We start from the raw sequence: 20,247 nt of genomic DNA, 5'->3' as shown, positions 1-20,247 counted from the left end.
CTGATCTGGCCTCGATCTGTCTTTCCAGCCTTGTCTTTTACTTTCATACATGCTACCTCTCAGGAAAACTGGACTACTTCTGGTCCTCCCAAACACACCCTGAGCATTCTGATGCAGGGCTGTGGCTCACAGTGGCCAGTCTGTGGAATAGGCTCCTCCCCCTCCTACACTTCAATACTTTTCTCTCATCCTTCAAGCTCCAGATCTTCTCCCATAGCGCTTCCTCTGATACTTTCCAGGTACAGATATCTTTTCTATGTTCCTTTTTCTTCTGTGCCATTTATCACTTTTAAACATTCATGATAATTATTTGGTGTACTCATCTCAATTAGATTATGAGCTCCTTGGGGACAGAAAATCCACCTTCCCAAGAAACAAACATAAAGCTTTGTCCCGGCAGACACCTAGTACATTTTTCTTTGTGAGTAGGAGAATGAACAACATTAAAGTGAGCCCATTGAAAAAATAATTTGGACCCAGGAGTTGGTGCTGACTTTCGCGGAAGCAAAGGTCTGGATGAATTGCAGGAGGGGAGAGGAAGGCAAGGGACTTGTTGGAAGTGTCAGGAGCAAGCACTGATGCTTTGTCTCCTGCCGATGACAGCAAAGTTCTTAATGGAAGATGATCCCAATCAATAGGGCCAGACAGCTGATTTATATAATGGAATCAAGCTGAAGCAGTGGTCTTCCTCTGCAGAGTGATGTGAAAGGGAAAAGGCTACTAGACGAGAATAACCAAGGGACTCCACAAGTACAGCTGCTGGTGTTCAGAAATGTGTTCCCCATCAGCAAACCACAGGAGAGCTCCAGAGAGCAGCCTACTTCAGCCTGGATGCTGAGGAGGGACGGTGGGGCGAGTGTTGCTGCTGGATTTTGGCTGCAGCTGCCGCTGCTGCTGTCGTTGGGCACGCACCGCAGTGAGGGGTCTGACCGCATAGACTGTTCTGCGGAGCCTGGGTCTGGCCAGGAATGAGAAGTTAAAGGGCGAGGGCTGGGAGGAGCAAACCCAAACAAGAAATCTAGGGAGCAAAAGGAGAGAAAGGGTGATCTCGAGCCAAGACATCAGGCCAAGTGGAACTGGAGGCAATGTCATCATTGGTAAAGGAGGACTTGGAGAAGAAACTGTTTAAGCCACTCTCCCAGAATCTGTACGAGTTTATTGAAATAGAGTTCTCCGTCCAGGACAGGTATTACCTCTGTGTGTCAGGTAATCTATTCTTTCTGTGATCACTTCAAAATGTAAATAACCCCAAGGTGCCTGGGTGGTAGAGGGACATTTCTGTGTTTGTTTTCCTGTAAATTAACAGCACGTGTATCTTCTGATGATAGAGCTTAACTAACTATGCCAAGTTTAGGAATTTGGATGCCACAGAATTTTGTTTTCAGTGCTAAAATGGAAGACAGAAAAATAATATCGTATCAAGAATATTTTGATTAATTGTTCAGAATGAAAGTGGGTTTGTGTTTTCCTGATTTGATTATTTTGTCTCCAATCTTTTATTTAATTCACTTGCATGGTATGCAATCTTAATGTGTAAGAGCTCATCTTAAAAAATTCAACAGAGAGCTTTCTGTATATTTTTAAATACACTGGAGAATTGAGTTATACAGCTCTATTTCCAACCAGTCTGGACAACTAGGATTCTCCTTTTTCATGCTAGGAAAAGAAAAAGACCTTAGTTTTACTTCCTGGTAGTTTATTTTGAAAGGATTTTTAAAAATCCTTTCTCTTCTAGGAAGTATGCTCACAGAAACAATACTCTAATCGTAGAAATTAGTTCATGAAGATGGAACTGTAAGGATAAGGGGCTGCTCTCTAACTATTTAAAATATGGATTTTTCCCCTGTGTTTTTAAAATTCACAAAAATTGTCCAAATGTGGGAATAGGCTTTTGCACTTAATTATGATTTGCTTAACCTGTAATGATTATGCTGAATTTAGACAGAAATGCTTGTGCCATTATCAAACTTAATGTACAGCATTCCCTTTTCCCAATCCCTGTCTTTTAATACTTTTCAGGGGCTTAGGAGGAAAGAGCTCAGAAACTCTAAGTGTTCATTATGGACTTTCTTTTTTTAAGGCACACACCTCAGTATTTTCAGAAAACAACTTATAATTCTTTTCCTGATAATTGCCTCAGAAGGACTCTCTAAAGTTGTCAAGACAGAGTACTCTGAGGGAAGTAGAACAGATGTAAATGAAGTGCTAAGAATTTTTTTTTAATTCTATCATTCCTAATAAGAACAATATTTACTCAATAATAAGAATACTAGTATTTATCTAACACTTTACTTAGCATAGTTTGCTGTATAAATACAAAGTTTGGGGACTTGGCATATCAGCAAGGTAAAAAACTTAATTGGCTAGGAAAAAGAAAGAAATCAAATTATGGAAGAAAAGTCAAGTGAAATAATTTTAGAAACTGTATCGTACCCATGAAATCACTATATCTTAAAGCATTTTGACTTACTATATTAGAGAAGATGCTTATTCCAACATCAATATTTAGTAATTGTATTCCTACTATGATCTTCTTTATAAAGTTAATTACCCATCATGTATCATTAGCATACACGTAATTTTAAGGCAAACTTATAAAAATAAAATAATCATAACAACGTATCTAACTTACCAGATATATCTTAATTCCTCCCTGCAACCATATAATAAACTGAATTTATTCAATCTGGCATGAAAAAAAAAATCCCCTAGAATTAAATTTTGAAAATGGATAATGTCTTTTCTTTCTGTTGTCATTGAGTTCTAGGAAAAATACCGTGGGCTGGGGTTAACTGCTGGTTTTTGTGTTTTTTGTTTTTTTCTCCATAAGTGACATGAATCCTTTTAACAAGGATCAGAAGGTCAAGGGATTAGCATTGTTAACATGGGTGAAGGCACCCTCTTTAGGGTTCAGTTTTCTCATCTGGCAAATGACCAAGTAGAGGAGGTGATCACTTTTATTAGCAAAATTCAATGACTCTCCTGTGTAAGAAGAAAAAAAAAAAAAAAAACCCACCACAAGGTCCTCTCAGATGTGAAGAGAAACAATATTGTGATATTTCACATAAAAGTTAAGATTATTAGTCATATTTGTTCACTAGTTTTTCATAACTCTCCTCTATATCACATCCATCAATCTGAGAGCATTTTCCCTAAGTATAATATCTATTTATGACCATTTCAAATACATACAGGCAGAATGGTAATCTAAAGTGAAGACCAATGATGATTGATAGACTTTAATCTTTGACCCTGCTTTACTCAGAAAATTTCTATCGATATGAATCAAACAGGTCATATCACAATTATTGAGGCAGGTAAGTCCAGATCTTGGCCACCTTCACAGAGTAGAAACACTCATAGTTATAATTTTCTCTTTACATCCTATAATCTAGCAGTTCTTTGATTCTTTGCAAGAATCAAAGGCTAGAGTAGCTGAATTCCATCATGCATTTTTCAAACTAAAGAAGATATGTTTCAAAAAGTTACATTTTCTTTTTCTTTTCTTTTTTTTAATTTTTTTTTAATGTTTATTTTTGAGACAGAGAGAGACAGAGCATGAACGGGGGAGGGTCAGAGAGAGAGGGAGACACAGAATCTGAAGCAGGCTCCAGGCTCTGAGCTGGCAGCACAGAGCCTGACGTGGGGCTCGAACTAACGGACCGCGAGATCATGACCTGAGCCGAAGTCGGACGCTTAACTGACTGAGCCACCCAGGCTTCCCAAAAAGTTACATTTTCTATATATCTGATCAGAATCTGTCTTTTGGAGGGGTCTTACAACCAGATGATTGTAATTTACTGTTATCTTGATCTTTTACCCAATTGGTGTAAAAAATCAGATGTCATGAACCAAATCTCCCTCTGTGTATTTTGTCAGGATTCACATTGAGGATTTACTGGCACCTCAGAGTTTGTAAGGTCATTTCTCCTTGGGATTAGCTTCCCCTAGCCTAGAACATCATTATCCACATCAGTTAAAAGCAGCACTTCTTATGGAGGAGGGAGGAACCTATAATATGCAGGCACTAGAAAGGGATAAGTCACTTGTGCAATGGTGAGTGCAAATGAATTAAAGAACTTTTGAAGGACTTGAAAGAGTATATAGAGCTTTTGCCATAATTGAATGGGAAGGGCGTGGTAGAATGGATCCTGGAATGCTTGGAGTCAGTCAGATCTGGTATAAAACCTGATTCTACTTTGCCCACCTGCCAGCTGTGAAATTCGGGGCAAGATAACTAACCTCCCTGGTCTCAGTGTTGACATCTCTGAAATGGAAATAATAACACCTACATATGCACATAGTGCTCTCTTATTAAATCCTAACTAGGAAAAAACAAACGTGATAAATTATGCTCCAAAGAAACAAAATAAAAGGTAGGGTTAAATTTTTTTTTTTTTTTTAATTTTTTTTTTTTTTTCAACGTTTTATTTATTTTTGGGACAGAGAGAGACAGAGCATGAACGGGGGAGGAGCAGAGAGAGAGGGAGACACAGAATCGGAAACAGGCTCCAGGCTCTGAGCCATCAGCCCAGAGCCCGACGCGGGGCTCGAACTCACGGATCGCGAGATCGTGACCTGGCTGAAGTCGGACGCTTAACCGACTGCGCCACCCAGGCGCCCCTAAATTTTTTAAATATACAGAAAAATATATTTACCGTGAAAATGTATGCTGAGATATAGTTATATAAATAGTCTATACTATAAATAAATACTTTAATAAAAATAAAATACATACTAAACATGTATAAGTATTGTATTTAATATATAATGAAGAATATATATTATATATTTTATAAATAAAAATTATATACATATTCAGATACAAATTATTTCAAGTATTCCTATATACTTAGAAAAACATTTTCATTCATAAATACTAATTTGAAAATAAATGTCATTTTCTAGATATGAAAACAGTGTGTATAAGTTCTCTATACATACTACATTTTAATGTTAGAACAGAACTTCTCTGTGAACCAGAGAATCTAACAATTTTGTCAAGCCATTGACAACAAGAATGGTGACAATTAGACTGTTAAATAAGAATAAATTAACAAGAAACAACCAAAATATTAGAGACTGCGTGGCTTATAAACAACATTTATTTCTCACAGTTCTAGGAACCAGGAAGTCTAAGATCATGGCACCAGTAGATTCAGTGTCTGGTGAGGAACTACTTCCTCAGAGACCACCATCTTCCCCGTAGCCTTACATGGTGGACAGGGCAAGGGATCTTTCTGAAGTCTTTTTGTAAGGGTTCTAGTGCCAAATCACCTCCCAACGTTTCTGTCTCCTAATACCGTCATCCTGGGGGTTAGGCTTTCAAAAATGAATTTGGGGGAACACAAACTTTCAATCTATAGTACTCAGTAGAGCCCCAAAAATGATTTTATTAAAATATTTCTAGGAAAAACATTATTTGAAAGTTGCTTTTTTAACGAAATCAATAATAGCATTCTCAACAACCCCAAGACATCATCAATATATTGAGACATTTTCACTGAGACTTCTATCTTTTATCTTTTGGTAGTTTTTTCATATTACTTAATTTCAATGATGGAAACAATTATGTGATACTAGGATTGTAAAATAACAGTCATTTGTTTATTTACAGTGTTTCTGTGCAGCTTAATCGTGAGCTACTGTTTTTCTTCTATCCTGTAAAATTATATTGGTTCAATTAGCCAACGTTCTTTCCATTTAGCCTTATAAATGATAGTGACTATTTTACCATAGTAATAGAGGCAGTTATTCATGGAAGTGTTTATTTTGAAATTAACAGTGAAAATAAATGATTGGCATGAAGTTAAGATCGTAATTCTGAAAATGCTAAACTAAAATATTAATATTGAAACAAGTTATTCTGAAGTTCTCTGGGTCTCTAGATATTACTCACTAAATCATAATTACATAATGGCACCTCTGATGTTACTAAAACCAACTCTGTAACATTTTGACTATATAAACACATTTCTGTTTTAAGACAATGTGATAAGTTTCCACTTTGCCACTGCATTAATGTGGATATGGCCATTTAATTTTAGCCAGCAGCAGAGCACAAGTATGGAAATTAAGGATTGGGTCCACTCCAGCCTAAGTAGACTTCTTTGACTCTTGGCTGAACACAGTTCCTGGAGCCTCCTTGACTCCAGAGGAGGCTACTTTTGCCAAATTAAGTAGTCTGTACTGTCTCTCTGCTGCATCATTGTATCAAAAGGTTAACTTTTAAAGATGCTTATTTTCTTAGTTTGTTAGTGGGATAGTAACCGTTAATGTAAGAAAACTTAATAACCAACAGATTCTACCTTCTCAACATCTCTTTTCATTCTTTACAGAACTGCCAAGAAAACTTTCTAGAATTTAAAGCTCAGCCTATTTACCTAAAATCCTTCAGTGACGTCCCTCCCCCCAAGTTTCCCCTCCACACACAGAGCTCTCAGATTAACATTTGAACGCCTTAGCTTAGCATTCTAGACCCTTCTGGAACTCCCTCCTGCCTAACCTGCTTCCTACCACCTATCCACCCTCACACTTCATGCCAACATACCGGATATCTACCATGACTGAAAAGGGTCAAGTATTTCATGCTTTTGTACACATACTGTTCTAAAACTTCCTCTACCCCTTTCTTCATTCTCTTAACTCCCACTGCCCTGTACAACTCAGATTACCCCCTTCAAAAAGCTCTCCCTGACCCCACCAGTCGGATGAAGATGTCCCTTCTTGATTTTCCTGTATTACCTGGTCCATGTCTCATTCACGGCACTGTGATACTGTGTTTTCTTTCTAAGCCCCTACTCTCTGTAATCTCAGGGACAGCAGGAATGGTGCCTTATGGGAATTCATTTTTTCCATGCCTAGCACAGGGCTTTGCACAAAAGGGGCACTCAAATATTTATCAAAATAATGAGATGAATCAGTGACTCTATAGGCAATTGGCTAGTTATCAAAACATGTAGATGAGGCCCCGGAATTTGCTTCAAGTTACATTTTCATATAGTATCCAGTTATTTCTCCGCATAAGCATCCTCTCCCACACTCTAAATAGCAAGTGAGACAGCTAGCCAGAACAAGAACATTGTCCTTTGGTTCTGAGGTGCAGCCTTTGTCTGAACAGACACAATGTCTTCCTGGTGGAAGGAACTGCCTCCATCATCTTGTCCTTAATAAGTATGACAGAATCAACTCTGCCTCCACTGCAACGCACCATGCTAATGGCTTCTTTTCTAAGCCTTTCCTCTTCCCAAAGCTAACATCTAGATCAGTGGAAAGGGACCTTTCTAGAGCTGGAGAAATGTACATGGGCAGGAACCCACAAATTTTTGCACACCATTTGTTTTTTTGATGCCAGGTTCAGGTCTTCTGTTCTGGATCCTTTCCGGGACATGCCCCTCAATCACTCCCTTTGTCCCCCAAAATACACGATCCCTACTCTTCCAAACTCTTGGAATATATTATCTAAATCATAGCCTTTAGTCTCTTTCTGTTTCTTGTTTTAATCCTACCTAACCCTGGAACTGGCACACAGTAAGTTCTCAGTATTAGTGCATGATGGAGATTCCTGCAAGTTGTCTCTGCCTTCACCATTCCAGAGAAACTGCCTTCAGGAAAGAAGTCAATGGCATTCCCCACACCAGATTCTGTGTCAGGTCTGAACTCTGCTTTACCCAACAAAATGACTTCACGGGATGATCTCCAATTTTTTAAATTCTCTGTCCTTATGATTTTCATAGCATTGCATTGTTGGGCTTGTCTCTTCCCACATCATCTTCTCAGACCTCTCTGCTGGCACGTTTTTCTTCTCTGCTCTGTCTCCCTTCTTTGCTCTTTTCCCTATGAACTTGGTCTTGGAAACCTGTCCACACAGAAAAATTCCAAGTCTGTATCTCCATTCCTAAACTACAAACTTCCAGAGCACCTGGGTGGCTCAGTCAGTTAACAGCTCAGGTCATGATCTTAGGGTTCATGAGTTTGAGCCCCACGTCAGGCTCTGCACTGACAGTGCTGAGCCTGCTTGAGATTCCCTCTCTCTGCCCCTCTCTCTGCCCTTCCCCTGCTCATGTGCATGCTTTCTCTCACTCTCAAAAATAAATAAAGTTTAATAAAAAAAAATAATAAAGATGTTGCCTAAACTATAAACTTCCATCTCCTTCTTTTCTGAGATAGTTAATGGACACCTCATCTGTATGTCAAAAACTAAACTTAGTATTCTGCCCAACCAGCTCACCCTCCATACTTCCCTGTTTTGGTTTCCATCAGGTGTTGTCAGTGCCTCGTTTGAAATCTTACTCGGGTGTGCCATGTCTATTTCCATTACCCACATCCTGTGCCTGGATTACAACAACACTCTCTTACACGAAATGAAACACTTTTAACAATTACAATTACTGCAAACCATCTATGTCCATCCATCTATGTCCTTTATATACTTTATCTTAAATTATTACACCCTGTGAGTTTGTAGAACTCTGATGTCTACTTTCCAACATGAGCAATGGAGGTTTAATCTCTCCAGTCTCCAGACATGAAGTCATTCACTCAGACCACACTGTAAAGAGTGGCATCATGATTTGCATCAAAAATATCTAAAGCCAGAGCCCACTAAGTCTTGATGCCTTTTCCAGGGACCTCTAGTCCCTCCTTCTTTTCTTCTTCAATGTATCTTGTGCATTGCTGCTTCCAGAAAATACTCCTTTAATGGGGGCACCACTGTACTAGCCTCCTGTTCAAGGAGAAAAGAGACTTATGAATGTGTATAACTGTATGAGCTTTCACTGAAAACCTGACAGAGTGCCCTCTTCTTAGATTTGTCAACCTGCTCAGACTCCCCTCTCTAGAGGACTGAACTCACTCAGCAGCTCTAAGCTCAACTGGTTCCCTTAATTTCAGTATCATTTGCACCTTCAGAGGATGACTACCCCCTTCCCCAGCCCCAGTTCTGGAGCCCTCGCTGCCCAGGCCAGCATCACAACACTTCCACCAGGCAGAGGATTCAGATACCGCAAGTCCTCAGTGGTTTCTGTCCCTTTTCAAATCCATAGATTTTCAAAACATTTTCACAATCTTCTCAGACTAGTTAATCCTATTGCTCACCATATCCTAATACCAACCAATCTATACACTCCACTTTCTCTAATCCTACCTGGTGATGTTTAGTTTCTATTGTCCATTCATTTCCTCATGCTGTCCTTCACCTATAAACACCTTCAAGTATCATCTCTGCCTTCCCAGATAGGACCAATTTTAAATCCTGTATCAAATTCTATTTCTCCCATAACTATAGTTATTGTTTGTGTATAAACCATAACTATAATTATATAGTACATATAGTATATAGTTATATAACTATATAGTTATATAGTTATAGTTTCTCCCTTAACTATTCCAATCCTCCCCCTTCTCAGAACTCCTGTTGAACATATATAGTCTGCTGTACATTGCTTATCTATCATTATGATTATATCACAATGTATTGCTTTCTATCTTCTTAACTAGGAGGGCATGCCAAAGTGGCACTTTCCAGAACCAAAAGAGAGTTCCTTAAATACAAACTCCAATCTCACTCTTAGAGGACAGAACCAGCTTGCAACTTTCTAAGATGTCTAAGTGACATCCGTCTTGAAAGAAGTTTATAGATATTCATTTCCCACAGCTACTTCTTTGTAATATACCTGTATACTTGGGGTGCCCTTGTGGCTCAGTTGGCTAGGCGTCTGACTCTTGATTTTGGCTCAGGTCATAATCTCACGGTTCATGAGTTCCAGCCTGGCATTGGGCTCTGCATTGACAGCGTGGAGCCTGCTTGGGATTCTCCCCCCACCCCCTCTGCCCCTTCCCTGCTCGCTTTCTCTATGTCTCAAAATAAATAAATAAGCCTTTAAAAAGTTTAAAAAATATGGGGCGCCTGGGTGGCGCAGTCGGTTAGGCGACCGACTTCAGCCAGGTCACGATCTCGCGGTCCGTGAGTTCAAGCCCCGTGTCGGGCTCTGGGCTGATGGCTCAGAGCCTGGAGCCTGTTTCCGATTCTGTGTCTCCCTCTCTCTCTGCCCCTCCCCCGTTCATGCTCTGTCTCTCTCTGTCCCAAAAATAAATAAAAAACGTTGAAAAAAAATTTTTTAAAAAAATATACCTGTATACCATTATAATATATATTTTATGTGCCTCATGTGTGTTAGCAGTCTAGAGGGCAGGAACCATATCTCATACTTGTATCCCTCTGGCATCTGTAATAACTCTATCAGGTAAATAGCAGGTACTCAGTAAATACTCCTTTCTTAACTCATTGATAATTTTCAATTCAGGAGTTCTAACATCAAATGTTGATTCTTCTAATGTATTGTTATGAGACCAAAGACAATGTTTTTAAGGCCAAGAAAGGATTTCCCTCATTTTTTTCCACAATTAAATAAGCAATGACTTTCCCATACCTTTCAAGGTATAATACTCAAACTTTCTGTCTTAATGGCACATTTTGAATGCTAACATTTGGAGACATGCTAGAGAAGACTAAAAATCTCAAACAATACGGGCACCTGGGTGGCTCAGTCAGTTAAGCATCTGACTTCGGCTCAGGTCATGATCTTGCGGTTTGTGAGTTTGATCCCTGCAAGTTTGAGCCCTGCGTTGGGCTCTGTGCTGACAGCTCAGAGCCTGGAGCCTGCTTCAGATTCTGTGTCTCCTTCTTTCTTTGCCCCTCCCATGCTCATGCTGTGTCTCTATCTGTCAATAATACACAAACGTTAAAAAAAAATTTTTTTAATCTCAAACAATTCCAAACAGATCAACGGTAGCTGTGATGCCCACACTTCTCCATTACAAGTCTCACATCAATTTTTTTTTTCATTTTTTTTCACTGTAACTTTAAAAGAGAAGATACAAAGTAGTACTCGTATGGTCACTCTTCAACACTGCGTTGCTGTGTGAGCAGAACTGTTTGCTTTCCCGACCTCCCCACTCTCTCATATTGTTATAAATTAAAATTCCAATTTGTTCTGGTAAATACCTTGGCATTGACTGTATGCTAAAGCAAAGGCTCTTATTTCCTGCCAGGAGTCGAACCCCATTGTCCACCACAAAGCTCAGAGCTGAAAGCACATAGCTCAGTGCTCCATCTGACAGATATTACCACTGGCAGTCACAGCAGTCGATAGCCACAATTGTAGCAAAAATTAAATTAACATATGGAGCAAATTGGGCATACTCATGAAGGCTCAGATACATCAGGGTTCGTAATTGGGGTGCCGATATAACATAGGCTCAAACTCATTATATGAAAAGGAGATACATAAATACCAAAAAAGTATTAAAAGTATAACTTGATGAATAATTTATTGTCTTTGAAGAGTTTATGTAAACTGAGTGTTTTTTTCTGTCCTACAGTGACCAAAAATGAAGAAGTAAAAATAATTATGGTGAAACACTACAGAATAGGCTTAGATGAAAAATATGAAGTAACAAAAAAGTGGTCTTTGAACGATCTGCAGATGATTGATGGAAAAGAAGCAGATACTGTAAGTGTTATGTTTTGTAAGGGAGATGTGGGATCAATATGCCAGAAATCTTTATGTTCAATATCCTCTTTCATATTCTTGGCATGTACTAAGTGTTAAGATGACATATTGTTTTAAGTGGCTGGGTTATTTGGCTGGGATAATCTACTGGGTTTTTTTGTTCTGTTTTTCTGAGTTTAAGCTTGAATTTTTGTCTATTAAATTTAAAAACATCTTTCCCAAGGGCTTGTTAACAGGTTAAACACAATCTGCCAGTCAATCCTGAAACTTTAAATATTTGATGGTTTCACCCCACTCTCTCCCCACCCCAAGTTCCTCCATTAAATTTTGGGAATTCCTTTCTCATCTTCTTGAAACTGCTGTCGGTTAGCCACTTCATCCTCCAGAAAAACCAATAACTCTTAGAAATCCTACAACCTTGGAGACAAAAGTGGGAAAATGGTGTATGTGCCCGTCTCTCCACGTGACCACTTAATAAGTGGTTTCCTATCAGTCTCTCCTTAAACTCTTCCACTGATGGGGAATGTGTTACCATTGAGGAAGTCCATTCAATTTCTGATTGCCATACTTGTTTTTAAATCTCCTACTATGTTTAACCAACATCCACTTCACTCTAACATCCATCCATCAGTCCTAGTTTAACCATTTGGAGCCACGTAGAGAAAATCGGATCCTCTTTTTACATAGCAGCCTTTCCAATATTTGAAGATAATTATAATGTTCCCTCAGGTTTTCTCTTTTCTAGGTTAAGTGTACCCATTTTATTCTTTAAATAACTTTCATATGAAAATCAAATAAGATAATATGACAGGACAATACAAATGCTAAGAGGTCATAGCATTGTTATTTTTACTCCCCCATGCCATTGCTTCAACACCCTTCACTACACTATTTTCTCTCCTCTGGAATGCTTCTGCTTTTCCAGAATTAAATACAATACTTTAGAACTAGTGTGACTAGTTTGTATTTCCTTTGATCTGAATTCTTTACTTCTATTAAACACTAATCTAAAACCTCAGTTCTTTTGTGCATGAATTACTATTTAACCTGATCTGCCATACCCTCTACTTGCATAGAATAAAATTTAAATAAGGGTCCTTGATGATCTGGCCCCTTTATTTCTGGTCATTCCCCTTAAACTGTATACATCCACAGTGTTTAACCACTGACTCTTGAGGTTTATAATGCCCAGTCACCTCCATCTTTCACCCCATTCCCAGATTCCCCATTGGGTAAAGTCCTACTCATGCTTCCCTTCCCCCATTGCATTGTGGATGTAAATGTATTATAGACATAATTCTACAAACTGCAATTGTTGACTTACTGTATGTCCCCTCTGGATGGAAACCTCCTGAAAAACTGACACCATTACTTTTGTTTTTGGTTTTTTATCTTTTATCGTAGCCTTCTGCCTGATAGATAGTAAGCACTCAATAAGAATTTGTGTTTTTGGTGGATCAATTAGAATTTAAGCTTTTTTATTCTTAATCCTAGTAAATATTATATCCTTAGTTTGGCCTATTTTTCCCATCTATCAAATCTTTTAATACTTTTATTTTTTAATATTCACTGTAGTATGATGCAGTTTTTTTTTAAATGGGATTTTTGTTATAAAGCAATTACAATTAAATTTCAGTAGGTAAACAAATGTTCTAACGGAAGTTGAATTTATGGTGGTTAGAATGGTTTGTTTACTCTTGTGTCCCTCTGTTCTTTTTTTTTTTTTTTAATTTTATTTTTTATTTTAATGCAGATTTAATGAGCACAACATTTAGGACTTCATTCAAGTCAATAATAAATACAATGAAGCAAGCAGAGCTAAGTGCCATCTGGGTAACCTCTGGGTAATTGAAAGGTTACTATTACCACACTTGTAGTACTGCTTAGTAAACTCACCAGATGCCAGGAACCACATGAAGGTCTTTTCATATATAATTTCACATAATCATCACAAAACCCCAATGAATTGGATTCTATTATTACATCCAATTTTTAGACGAGGAAAATGAAACTTAAAGAGATTAATTGACTTGCCCAAGGTCACAAAGCTATTCAGTCTTTTGTGGGTGGAGCCAGACTTTACCCAGAAATCAATTAACATGTCTTCTTTGTACTGCTTGTTTAATGTCTCTATGTATTCATATATTCACTCATTCATTCACTCATTCATTCATTCATTCATTCATGGAGAATTTGTAGTATCCCAGGCTTTGCTAGGCTTTGAAGATAGTGGTGAAATAGACAGACATAAGCACTTAATTCTGCCTTCCTTACTTATTTACTTGATTATCTAGTCTGAATTCCTGAATTTTGCCCTCATGATCTTTACTGAAATCAATATATGCTATCTGTTATTACCCTGACGTCACCTAGGAATCAATCGTATTTTAAAAATTTGGTGTGTTTGGCATAACTTCTTGGCGAAAGCATGCTGGATTTCATTGCTTTTTTCCCTAAGTACTTACCTAGCATTTTTCTGATAATACATTCTACCTAAAAGTTCAATACTTAGGAAATAGTTAAGCATATTATTGCATATCAATAGCTGGAATGTCACACAGCCATTAAAAATCATGTTTCCACAAGAATGCCTCCGAACACAATTATTCACCACTGAATAAGTTTTTTAAAAGTCGGCCAAATACAAAACTTCTTTGTATTATTATCTCATTTCACATATTTAGAATATTGCTTTTTTTCTTACATTTGTTTATTTTTGAGAGACAGAGAGAGACAGAGCACAAGTGGGGCAGGGCAGAGAGAAAAGGAAACACACGATCCAAAGCAGGCTCCAGGCTCTGAGCTGTGAACACAGAGCCCAACGCAGGGCTCGAATTCAAAAACCGTGAAATCATGACCTTAATCAAAGTCAGACGTTTAACCGACTGAGCCACCCAGCACTCCTAAAATATTGCATATTATTGAAAACTGAAATCTGAACTTTAAATTTGAATACAAAAAATACATACAGGTATATGTATGTGTGTGTGTATAGGTATATATGAAAGACACCAGTGCTTTAATAATAATTATCTCTGTGTGATAGGATTGCATATTTTTAAAATTATTGTTTCTTCTTTATACTTTATGTACTTGCCAAAATTTCTATACTGCATTGAATTTTATCAGAAATCAATGTCAAGTTCACTAATCTAGTTTCAGGAATTAACCATCCCCACCTCATTTTTTTTGCCCATTTTTCTTTCCTTTCTCTCAAATTCTCAAATATTGCTGATGTCATAATGACTTTCTACAAGCTTGGTTAGTGCCTGGGGTTTCATTCAGCAAGGCTGTCAACTTAGATTCCATAGAAGCAGCTCACTGTGCTCTATTTTCTCCTCATGGCCTTAATTCCATCCCAATCTTGTTGATTCTTCCCTTTCCCATTGAAGATCATCATCTTTGATAGTGAACTAGATACAAAAGAGAAGCTGAGTGTTTCTAATTTTCTCACCCTTTATGACCTCAAACTACTGAACTGCCAGAAAAAAAAAAAAACTATAATATCCACAGTGCAATTCTTTTAAAGATGAAATGAAAATATCCCAGGTGTTCTGGGAATTTTTACTTTCTCTCTCTTGGAATTGAATCCTCAGGAGTCAGCAGTTATTATATTTTTCTCAATAGCAATGGTACAGCTTTAAATAGAACAATTTTGAGCCAGAGAGTTGTCAACTTTAAAATGGAATGGAATTGAAATTGAAGTCAATTTATAAAGCAGAAATCAAAAGGACTGGGGATTTGGAGAGTGATGTGGTATAACAGGAGAGAGGATGGTGTAATAAAACATGGGGCTGGGTTGATTGAGATCTTGGTTCTTATCCTGGCTCTGCCAACAACTACACATGTGACCTGGGCTTCACTTCTCTGGAAACTATCATCCCAGCTATAAACAAGAGATCACTGAGTGGTCTATGAGACCCCCCTTTTGACTCTAGGATTCTATTGAAAGAAAGAACAAGAGAAGGGAGGGAGAGAGAAAGAGAGGGAAGGAGGGACTTATATTCTATGTACATGCCTGCTTAGGCTTCATTTATTAAGCTAAAGGAGAAAAGTAATCTCCTCTGAGTATCTTAAAAGCATAACCGGATATTTTCTACAAGATAAGGAGCAAACAATTCAGTAAGAAAACTATAAAGAGTGTGATTAGTATCTGATAATGGAATGGGTGTGATTTTCTTTTATTGAGATTTCCTGCAGAAGTGTCTTTCAAGCTGCAATTATGACAGCCAGGAAAAGTTTTGTACGGTGTGGTTAAGGAGAACAATGCATTTAAAATTACAGCACTTCTGTACATTCTTTTTTTTTTTTTTTTAATTTTTTTTTCAACGTTTTTATTTATTTATGGGACAGACAGAGACAGAGCATGAACGGGGGAGGGGCAGAGAGAGAGGGAGACACAGAATCGGAAACAGGCTCCAGGCTCCGAGCCATCAGCCCAGAGCCGACGCGGGGCTCGAACTCGCGGACCGCGAGATCGTGACCTGGCTGAAGTCAGACGCTTAACCGACTGCGCCACCCAGGCGCCCCTGTACATTCTTTTTTAAAAGCATTGGTTTTTGTTTTTTGTTTTTTGTTTTAATTAATGGTATAGGGATGCCTGGGTGGCTCAGTTGGGTAAGCATCCAACTTTGGCTCAGGTCATGATCTCATAGTTCACGGGTTCAAGCCCCGTGTTGGGCTCTGTGCTGACAGCTAGAGCCTGGAGCTTCTTTGGATTTTGTGTCTCCCTCTCTCTCTGCCCATCCTACACTCACACTCTGTCTCTCTTTCTCTCTCTCTCTCAAAAATAAACGTTAAAAAAAATTGTTTTAAAAAATTAATGGTATAAAGCAAGGTGGTATTAACACCAGTATCACAATTTGGGGTGGGGGGAGCAGGTTTGGGAAAGGGAAAGTCCTTATTATGTAATTTATATAATTAATCTTATGTAAAATTCATAGCAACCCTTTCTTAAATGAGCAAAAAAGTGAAGGTCAGGTCAGATCAGATAAGTACTTTGTCTATGGTTACATCACAGATTCAAAATGGTTATCTAACTTCAAAACTCATATTCTTTCTCCTGTCTCCTGCAAGAATTTTCCTACTTAAAAAAGAAATTGCCAAAATATAAGCTGTTTGTATGTAATATTTAGATACTAGATGGTAACTAATTATTAATAGTCTGCTTTGGTCTCTTTCTGCCTTCTTGTCATTCAAGGCATTGTTTACCTCCACTTCTCTTTTTGTTGGACTACTTCAAATCAGTTCAACACACATTTGTTGAGAACTTAGTAGTTGCCATGGCTAAGTACCAGGAACACAAAGATAAATAATTCAAAATGTCTGCCCTCAAAAAGAAGGGTTAGGCAGATAATGAATATGAAAGCACTTAGTAAACTGAAAAGCACATTATAAATGCAAGGTATTGTTGTTACTAATATTAGTAACAGTGGCAATTATTATTATTTTAACCTATAGGACTTAGATGAGGTTTGATGTCCACTTTTTCTCAAAACACCTCCACTAGAAGTAGAGCAACAGTCTAGAGGCAGTTCATCAACAGAGGCAGTCTTGAGTAATTTCAGTTTCAGTCAAATGATTTAATGATCCTTGCTATTAACTTCTAAGGTAATTCCTTGCTATTAACTTCAAAGTCAGCAAGTTGGTGATTTGTAGCATGCCAAAGGCTACTCTTGCCATCTTGTATTTCCCCCCTTCTACCATTGTAATGGCACAAGGGACCAACCTCCTAGTAAAGAAAAGGAGAATTTTTTTCTCCCCCCCCCCCACCTTAAATAAGTGGATTTATTCCCTTTTTCCATCCCTATCCATCCTCTCATCTTCCCTGGGAAGACTTGATAACTGTGCATTCTTGGACATGTTTTGTTTGGAAAATTGAAAAATCACAGATGCTTCCAGAGTAATCTTTCATATTGTTGTTTTTAGAAGAAATATGTTTAAAGCAGGTAGCTTTGGAAATCTCATTTGTAGATTTTAGAAATATGTTTGATACTGATACTTTATGATCAATAAGCATGTACAAGAGAACATGAGAGAATCCCCCAGGAAATCTAACTACTTTCCTGGCTACAAACAAAATCACATCTCTCTTTTTCCTCTAGGACAATCCATTTTTTGATCTGCACTTCAAGAAAGTGTACAGTTTGGAAGCATATAGTTGTGCTTCTAAATATGCCTTTGCTCGAACTGTGAATAAGCTGAATCATGCATATCTTAAGAAGGACTTGCAGATTGTGAACTTTGATTCTACTTACATTAATGATGATTCCATTTGGTCCTCAAACAATAAGGATTGCTTGGTTCTTATGAGAATATGCTTTTATGCTTTCAATCTAGTATGCTTATCCCTGTGTCCCCTGCCACTCTGAAGATATATACTATGTTCCTTAATCTGTATTCTATGAAAATGGTTCCCTAGATAAATACTGATAGTCATGATTTTGCTTTTCCCTTCATCAGTGACTATTATTTATATGAAAATAAAGTGATGCTTTGTGAATTGCAGTGGGATGTGCTTTAATGCAATCATTCAACATTTGGGACTTTTGCCTGTGTGTTGCTTGGTAACTTTGGAAGGAGTTGAATGATTTTGTCTATACCTCTATTTTACTAAAAGCATCAAAGTATCTTGAAAGGCCTAAATAAATGGAAAGACATTCATGTTCATGGATAGGAAAAATTAATATTGTAAAGATGTCTATACTACACAAAGCAACTACAGATTCAGTGCAATCTCTATTATAATTCCAACAGCTTTTTTTTTTTAGCAGAAATGGGCAAGTCAGTCCTCAAAATCATAGAATTGCAAGAGGGTCTGAATAGTCAAACAATCTTGAAACAGAGGTACAAAGCTGAAGGACTCACACCTCCTAATTTCAAAACTTATTACAAAGCTACAGTAATAAAAAATTATGGAACTGGCATAAGGATAACCATATAGACCAATGGGATAGAATTGAGAATTCAAAAATAATCCAAACGTCTATGGTCAACTGATTTTTGATAAGGGTGTCAAATTCATTCAAAGAGGAAAGAATAATCTCTTCAACAAATGGTGCTAGATAACTGGATATCCCCAAGCAAGGAATGAAGCCCCTATCTTACAGCATACACAAAAGTCACCCTAAAATGGGTTAAAGACTTCAATGTAACACCTGCCACCATAAAATTCCTAGAAGAAAATATAGGAGTAAATTTTCAGGACCTTGGATTTGGCAAGGTCTTACACTATCAAAAGTATGAGTAACAGAAGAAAAAAATTGATTGGATTCATCAAAATTGTTTTTTACCAAAGGACATTATCAAGAAAATGAAAAACCAAAAAATGGGAGAAAATATTTGCAAATCATATACCTGATAACAGTTTAATAACCAGAATATATAAATAACTCCTGCAACTCAGTATCAAAAAGACAAACAACCCAACTTAAAAATGGCTCAAATAGACATTTCTCCAAAGAAGATATACAGTAAGCATAAGAAAAGATACTCAACATCATTAGCTACAGGGAAATACAAATTAAAACCACAATGAGATACCACTTCGCACCTACTAGGATGACTTTCAAAACAAAAAACAGAAAACAAGTATTGTTAAAGATGTGGAGGATCGGTGCCCTCAATGTAAAATGGTACATGTTTACATTGTTTGTGGGGATGTAAAATGGTACAGCCCCTGTAGAAAACAGTTTTATACTTCCTCAAAAAGGTAAACACAAAATTACCAAATGACCCAGCAATTTCACTCCTAGGTATATACCCAAAGGAATTGAAAGCAGGGGCTTGAATAGATGTTTATACACCAGTGTTTACTGCAGCATTATTTGCAACAGCCAAAAGATGGAAACAACCATAGCATCTATCAGCAGATGAATAGAGACACTAAATGTGGTCTACCCATACAGTGGAATGTTATTCTGCCGTAAAAAGCATTGATGTTCTGGTACATCGGAACATGTTGAGAATGTGCTAAGTAAAATATCAGACACACACAAAAAAATAAATATTGTATGATTCTACTTATATGAAATGCCTAGAATAGAGAATTTAGAAATAGAAAGTAGGTAGGAGGTTACCAGGGGTTGGGCAGAGCCCAAAATGGGGAGTTGTTGCTGAATGGTTACAGAATTTCTGTTTGGGATAAAGAAAAAGGTTTGGAAATAGATGGTGGTGATGGTTGTACAACATTGTGCATGTAATTATGCTGAATTGTACAATTACAAAATGGTCAAGAAGGTAAATTTAATGTTATATATATTTTACCATAATTTAAAAAATAATAATGTAATATGCTACAAGTCATTGAATTGTACACTTAAATGGATGAATTGTATATAAATTATATCTCAATAAAGCTGTTAAAAAAAAGGACTACCTTTAGTCTATTAGAAGAAAACATGATTGAATTTTTTATGAACTGAGAGTGGGGAAAAACTGCTAGCTGTCACTCACATCCAGAAATAACAAAGAAAAAGTGATTAATTTAACTACATACATATAAGAAGACTTTGCATGAAAAAAACTATAAATAATCAAATAACAAATGACAAATTTGGAAAAATGCAAATTATAACAATATACTAATATTTTTCATAAATAGAGTTCTCCTAACTTGAGGGATTAAAAAGACCAACAATGCAACTTGCTAAAATATTAGGAAATGAGGGGCACCTGCGTGGCTCAGTTAAGTGTCGGACTCTTGATTTTGGCTCAGGTCATGATCTCACAGTTT

At 37.3% G+C, this 20,247-nt stretch overlaps 1 protein-coding gene across 1 annotated transcript; it reads left to right on the top strand.

Moving 5' to 3' along the window:
- The first annotated feature begins 548 nt into the window (after positions 1 to 548).
- Positions 549 to 18,020, top strand: EXOC1L (exocyst complex component 1 like). Its single transcript, XM_025922422.2, has 3 exons — positions 549 to 1,206; positions 11,383 to 11,513; positions 17,618 to 18,020. The coding sequence occupies exons 1-3, from the start codon at positions 1,086 to 1,088 to the stop codon at positions 17,882 to 17,884; spliced, it is 519 nt and encodes a 172-aa protein (XP_025778207.1). The 5' UTR covers positions 549 to 1,085; the 3' UTR covers positions 17,885 to 18,020.
- The last annotated feature ends 2,227 nt before the right edge of the window (positions 18,021 to 20,247 follow it).

The sequence above is a fragment of the Puma concolor genome, chromosome B1 (assembly GCF_028749965.1).
Source record: "Puma concolor isolate L17-30 chromosome B1, mPumCon1.1.hap2, whole genome shotgun sequence".
Classification (NCBI taxonomy): domain Eukaryota; kingdom Metazoa; phylum Chordata; class Mammalia; order Carnivora; family Felidae; genus Puma; species Puma concolor.
The sequence above is the reverse complement of the archived record's forward strand: the minus strand, read 5'-3'. Positions and strand labels throughout refer to the sequence as shown.

Excerpts from the sequence above, each read along its gene's own strand:
- EXOC1L (XM_025922422.2), top strand. The coding sequence starts at position 1,086 with ATGTCATCATTGGTAAAGGAGGACTTGGAGAAGAAACTGTTTAAGCCA. Across the intron at positions 1,207-11,382 it reads GTATTACCTCTGTGTGTCAG|TGACCAAAAATGAAGAAGTA; the intron begins GTAATCTATTCT and ends TCTGTCCTACAG. Across the intron at positions 11,514-17,617 it reads ATGGAAAAGAAGCAGATACT|GACAATCCATTTTTTGATCT; the intron begins GTAAGTGTTATG and ends TTTTTCCTCTAG.